General features: G+C 46.3%; 1 protein-coding gene across 1 annotated transcript in view; it reads right to left on the bottom strand.

Moving 5' to 3' along the window:
- Nucleotides 1–5,545: 5,545 nt before the first annotated feature.
- LOC100954508 (R3H domain-containing protein 2-like) overlaps nt 5,546–6,817 on the bottom strand; it is a 3,256-nt gene continuing 1,984 nt past the window's right edge. Inside the window, 5 exon segments of the mRNA XM_023513306.1 lie at nt 5,546–5,670; nt 5,673–5,963; nt 5,966–6,216; nt 6,218–6,510; nt 6,512–6,817. The exon segment at nt 6,512–6,817 is cut by the window's right edge and continues 27 nt beyond it. Of these exon segments, the coding sequence (XP_023369074.1) occupies nt 5,546–5,670; nt 5,673–5,963; nt 5,966–6,216; nt 6,218–6,510; nt 6,512–6,817 (1,266 nt within the window).

The raw sequence follows: 6,817 nt of genomic DNA, 5'->3' as shown, positions 1-6,817 counted from the left end.
GTCTTTGCATCCACGTGGGCATGGATTCAAACTATTATCTCCATCACACAGTCAGAATGTTTTGGGGGCAAGTTACTTATCGATGTTTATCCTCAGTTTCCCATCTGATAAGTGGGTGTGAAGATTCATTCCTATTTTATATGGTTATTGAGGTGATCAAATGAGTTAGTGGGTTTCATGTGCTTAATCCTATTCCCAGCACCTGTCAGACCTGCAGCAAATCACAGTTATTGCTCTTAAAGAAATTTGTTTGCAAAACTAATCCTACTTCATTGTTTAAAAATAATTCAGGGTCAGCAACATAAATCTCAAGCTGCCACTAACTTCAACAAAACACCATTCAATACAATATTTTCCGAGAGTGTTCTATGTGGTTTCTGATGATATTCTTGCCTTCCTTGGGCTCTAGAAGTGGCCAGCTCAATGCCTGCTACTAAGAGGAAGACCTAGATGCCATGGGGAAGAATAACAAGAAGAATGACCTAAACACAGGGGTCGTAGAAGGCTTCCAAGATGAAAATACATTGAATAGGGAGCTTTAAAAAAACAACTGGAGTTAGCTAAATAAAGGAGATGAAAGAGTACTGCGGTGGGAGGACCCCAGATCAGAAACCCCGAGGCAAGAAAGAGCTGGGTGAGTTAGAAGAACAGGCAAAGATCCCAGGGTTGCAAGACTGGACTTTGCAGTAGTCTCCTACCTGTTGTCCTTATTTCTGCTCTTGGACCTCTCTTTTCATTTTCCTGTGGCACTCAGACAGATCACTGAAAAATACTTGCATGCTGTGACTCCTTTTTAGGGTTCTCTGCTGCCATTAGGATCAAGTTCAAGTTCCCATTCTTGTCCTAAAACACTGTGCTTAGCCCTGGCCAACCCCTCTGCCCTACCAGCTCCTCCTCCCCCCACCCAACCCTCGCCCTGTGTTCACAGGCACTTTGCTTCTGCCTCAGCTGCATTGTTTGTTTTTCATCTAGGCCTTGCACATTCCCACCCCAGCACTTTGGGCACCTGCTCATCTGCACCTGGGATGCTCTTCTTCCAAGTGCTGTGCTTGCTACCTCCTCCTAACTACAAGCATCTCAGCTCTGCTGTCATCTCCTCAGACAGGTCTTCCCTGACTATTTTCTCTATACAGATCCCACTGCTGCCCTCTGAAGTACCAGCCACGTTTCCTTTATGTTACTATTTTCTAAAAATAATTTCATTTATTGGTCTCCTTACTTCTTTTATCTCCCTATTAGAATGCAAACCACAGAGGAAGGACATTGGCTAATTCACCATCTTGTGCTTAAAACCTTGGTTTTCATTGTGGGTTCTCAATAAATCCCAAATAAATGAACAAATGAATGAATGAATGGTTGGTATGAAAACAAATGAATATTAACCAAATCTGAGGGGTGTTATTGGTGCGGATCTTAAGCTGCATAGTGAGTCTATTACCTGTGACAAGGGCTCAGCTGAGTGTGTCCCACCTCACACCTTTCCCCAGCGCTGCTTCCCTCAACAAAGCAGCTCACTTCTCCATTCACAAGGGTTGTACCGGGGCTAGACCTTGATAAGGTCACCTCTCAATAAAAAGAAATGCATCTCCTGAAATGGGAATGTGAGGCCCATTAACTCAGGTTTACATACACTCATAACCAGCAAAATGCAAGTCAGAGCCCTCACTCTGGAGCAGACAGCACACACAAGTGAAAAATTCTAAAACTCTGGTCACTGGCACCTACTCTGGTCTGTTGAGAATTTTGCACTGCACTCATGCATAACACAGAGCTGTTTACTGAAAAGGACATTTATTTCATGATCTAAACGTTGATCCCCTTGATATCTCTCCCAAGCAGCTAGAAAAGAAAACCAAAGTCAGAAAGAAGCAGAGAGACAAGAGAGAAATATATTGCCAGTGTTTTCAGGTCATTGATTCCACGCTGGCTCAGGAGTGTGGATGAGCAGTCCACTCCTACTGTGTTTGAGTCAAGTACCTGATTCACATTCACAATTTTAAAAAAGCACGCCATCGTTATGTTATTAATAGAAACTTAGCTTTTCTGACTCCTAATAAATAGATGATAGGTAAATATTTAAGAATAATTATATGAAGGATGCCAAAGTATGAGCCTACCCAGGTAACCCAAGGTCTCAGTGGGCTCCCTAGGGTTACCTGTGACAAGGTCTGAATGACTGTGAGCAGCTATTGTTACTTCGGTAGTAGTGATGGTGGCTGTCTGACCACCCCCATGGGTCTTTCTCTGTATTTAAATGGAGTAAGTCCGGTGTCCACAGATCCAATTTCTTCAGCCCACGTGGTCCAATGGAGAAAGTACAGCGGGGGCACAAAGTCAGACGCTGCTTTTCACTAAGCAACCTTCTTCCTGTTTTTAAAATGGAAACACTTAGGTGTTCTGAACCAGACCTTGGTGTCACAGACACAGCAGAACTGTCTTCTCTAACTTACTGTTGCTTCACTTCTTCAGCAGCATCAGGGCAGCCATGGCACTTGTCCCAGTTGCCACGGAAAACTCGATTTCTAATCCAAAAAAATCCTTGACTAATCATAAGGTCGAGGAATTAGAGAATCTGATTAATTGAGTTTTCCAGTCAACTGCACTCTAATCAGAAAATCTTTGTTTTCTTAACCCCTTTGGTTGGTTGTCTTTCAGTGAGTGTGATGGTTCCCTCTTGTTGTGAATCCAGCTCTATCACTGTGGCGTTATGCAGCCTTGGGCTAACTCCTTAATGTCATAGTTATCTATCGCCACATAACAAGTTACTTCAAACTTAGTGGCTTAAAACAACACATAATCATGACCTCACAGTTTCCATGAGTCAGAAGTCTAAGTACGGCCCACCAAGACGTCAGTGGGCTGCTTCCTGACCTCAGGATCCCCTTTCATGCTCACATGGCTGTTGACACTGCAGTTTGCTATGGTTGTAGGACTGAGGCTCCAATTGTCTTGTTGGTTGTCAGCTGGGATTGCTCTAGGATGCTAGCAAACATCCACAGTTCTTTGTTAATGTGCCCCTCTCACAAAATGTTAACTTACTTAGCATTAACTTTTGCATTCACCAGGATCTTCTGCAGTAGATGCAATTATGATTGCTACTTAGCAGAGGGGGAAAGCTGACGCTTAATGAAGTATTGTGAACAGTACAAGGACCTCCGTCTAACAAGTAGCAGAGGCCAGATCAAAGTCAAATAGGTCTGGCTTCAAAGCACATGTGCATAACCACTAAAAGATGCTGTTTCCCATTTTGTCTTTTTTTATTTCAGAGTATATCTCGTTCACTCTGGACATGAAAGCTCTTGGGAAAAGGAGGCACTTTGTAGGCATGTGTGTACCAAGTCCATCGCACAAGCTCTGGAACGTACTGAGTAATTAGTACATGTTTGCTTAATGGATGAATGGAGGGGATGGGTGGTGAATGTTTGAATGAATGGATGTACAGATGGGTGCCTGGGTAGAGAATGGTGAATGGATGCTGAGTGGATGGGATTGGAAGTAAAGTTGGAGGTTAGTGGATGGATGGATGGACGGGTAGAGTGAATGGACGGATAGACGTGTAAGGAACATGTGGATGTCTGGAAGACTGAGTGGTAGATGGTGAATGGAAATGTGGTATATGGGATAGGTGGATGGATGGAATGGAGGTTTCATAGTTGATGTGTAGGTCAGTGAATGGACGGGGTGAGTAGATGGATGGGGTGGGTGAATGGCTTCAAAGGGGAATGAGGTGGGTGGAAGAATGAATAGCTGAAGAATGGGGTGCCAAATGGGGTAGGTGGTGGATGGAGGGATGAATGAGTAGCTAGCTTGGTGGTGGATAAGGATGGGTGTGAAAAGTGGGTGGAAACAAACACTAGGTCCTCTCCTGTTTGAATACCTTCCTAGATAGTCTATACTTTTCATCTCCAATCATCTTACGTTGTATACATCATTTATCTGCAAGAATCAGGCATTCTAAATTCCCCATTGAATTGATACACACAAATGCACATTGAGATTTAATAATTCACAAATCTCAGGCTATTACAGAGATTATAAAATACCCGTTTCTCCAGAATGGAGTGAACTGAGTATCCATTTAATAGTTGGATGACACCAGAGCAGAAATCACCAATAGGCTGATATTAGGATAAATCCCCTTCCCCAGTATAATCCAGTACCCTGGAAGGCTGAGGGATGCCTCAGTTTCTGTCTGCCTCAGGAGGAGAATTCCACTGACAGAATGATGCACAACCTTCCCAATACCAGGCTGCTGTGGCATCAGCTAGAGCATTCTGAGTTACTCCAGCACCATTCTAGATTCAGTCTTTCCCTTAACCTCATTTGGGAAACAAAATAATGAATTTATTGAGCATTAACAAAGAATCATGCTACGGGCATTAAAGTATATCCCACTTAATTCTCCAAAGTGACCCTAGGATCTGTTTCTGAGATTACATCCACTGGTTCAAGAATTGTATAAGGTCATCTGCCGGAGGTCACTCAGCTGCTGAGAGAACAAGTTGGGCTTTACAACCACTTCAGTCTTACTTCAAAACTCTGGCTTTATACCTTTGAACTGAACTGGTCCTGTCCAGGTCCCTTGGCTACTTATATATAGGTGAGCACAGAATGGAGCTGGGGTTCGTATGAACAATTCCCTATATGGCTTTGCTAAAGACACTGGGAAACAACAGGAGGAGAAAGTAAAGGGAACAGATTGAAGAAAGTATTCCCTGAATCTCCCTCTCAGCCATGATCATTTTGTGAAGACTTCCTGTTTGGCTGATGGAGGGGGGGCAGAGGACAAAACTATGAAATAATTATAGGGTGATTCAAGGAGGTCCTGCTGGCTAACTCCACTGAGCTTCAGATCTCAAAGAATGTTCCCAATGACCAATGAGAACAAAAGAAAACCAGGAGTTCAAGGCAAGAGTTGGGCAAAAGATGCCCAGAGGACTATTGATGGGGCCCGTGTGCAGTTCTTAGTGCAGTGAATTCTATTTTTTTTTTTACAGTGAATATACCCAGCAAACGTCTTTATGTGCAATTAAACACTGTGTCTGTTACTCAGCACAAATCTCAGACAAACAATATACAAGTGTTCTGGGGATGGGAAGTCTCAAGTTTTAAGTCTGTGGGGTTTGGGAAGACCAGATAGGGGAAGTGAGAGAATGGGGAAATCAATTTTTTCTTCAAAAAGGCAAGGAAGCTTGGGATGTTAAGGAAATAGGAGAATAGGGAAATGTAGGCCCATCCCAATTCTACCTGACAAAAAAACAGGAAAGAAATTAACTTTATGGTGGGAGAAGAGATAAAAAATGATGGAAGAGGATGAGAAGGAGAGGGAAGTAGAGGGGGCACAAGCAGGGAAAACGAGGGGACCCATGGGGAGCAAGAGTCCAGTGCCAGTGCTGAGTATGTCCATCTTCATCTGTTTCCATCCCTAATGCTCAGGCTCCAGTTGGGGGTCACTGTCCTTACTTCCTGCCTCTGTCCATGGGCTGTCAGGATCCCTCCTCAACCCCCTCCACCCCCACTGTGCTGATCCCTTCCCCTCCTCCATTTACTGGGAGCTGGCTCACTCCAGGATCCTCAGGTCATAGTTCTTTTTGGCCATTCAAAGTTTGAAGCAACTCACAGAGTTGGTGAGACGAAGAGAGGCATTTTGGGCAGCCAGAGGGCTGGGGACACAGCCACCATGGTGTGCAAGGCAGCGAGGTCCGAGTGGCGGCCATTCTCGGCAGTCCCCCTGTTGTCTCCCCCACTCCCACCACGCAGCCCATGAGCATCCTTGAGCCACTGGGTCTTGGCACCGGACATGACAAGCTGTGTGAAGAGTTTGTCCGCCTCAGTAAGGGTGATGCCCTCAGGGAGATCTGTCCCCTCCAGCACCCACCCCAGGACCACATCTGCCGTCCCCAGGTCAGTGGAGAGTGCTTGTCTCTTGCCCCGGTTTCCATGCTTCAGTCCACTCTGCCCTGGTGCACTGTGTAAGTCGACTGGCTGTGGAGCAAGGGAGGGCAGATGGACAGATTGCACTGTAATGGCTGGTCCAAGGGGAAGTAGCGGCCATCACACTGTGCTGGGCCCCCAGGCCGCCAGAACTGTGTGAGGACAGGCAGGGGACTAAGTCCTGTGCAGATGCTGCTGAGGTTGGTGACAGGAGAAGGTGCTGGAGACTGGGTAGGAGACGTGACAGGACTGCTGCTCATCTGTGTGCTGGCCTGGGGACTAGTCAGGATTGTATAGGTCTCCAGGCTTCTGACCTCGCTGGTCCATGCTGTAATATTTACAGTGACTCTACTGGACCATGGACGGGTTCGGGGCGGAGGGGAGGGGCTGAGGTCTGTTAGGAACATTTAGTTGCATGACCACCACACCTGGTCCAGGTGGTGACACTCCTGAGTACTGCTGTGGCATCTGTGGTAGACAGCAGGGAGAGGGAGACTGAGGCATCTGGTACTGCTTAGAGCCAGGAGGTTGCAGAAACCCCACAGAAGGGCCTGTACCATTCTGCTGAGCCGGGGGGGACCACGCTGTAGTACACTGGTACACCCCCTGCAGGGAGGCCTCCTTGCACAGACTGGCTTGCAGGAACCAACATGGGTTGCTGGAAAGGTGGCTGAACCACATTTTGTGAGTCATTACCCACTGGAACTTGGTAAGAAGGCAGTGGAATGTACTGAACCACCAGGCCTTGCATCTGGCCCCCCATGCTTCTCCTCTGGATGCTGAGCAGGCCCTGGTTCTGAGGCTGCTGGCCCCCAATCATGCCTTGGTAAGCCTCCTGCTGCTGGTTAGGCATCATGGGCTGTAAACCAGGCTGCTCGGATGG

Source organism: Otolemur garnettii, unplaced genomic scaffold, assembly GCF_000181295.1.
Source record: "Otolemur garnettii isolate 467f Iridium unplaced genomic scaffold, OtoGar3 scaffold00038, whole genome shotgun sequence".
Taxonomy (NCBI): Eukaryota; Metazoa; Chordata; class Mammalia; order Primates; family Galagidae; genus Otolemur; species Otolemur garnettii.
Note: the sequence above shows the minus strand (reverse complement) of the source record. Positions and strands in the feature narration are given on the sequence as shown.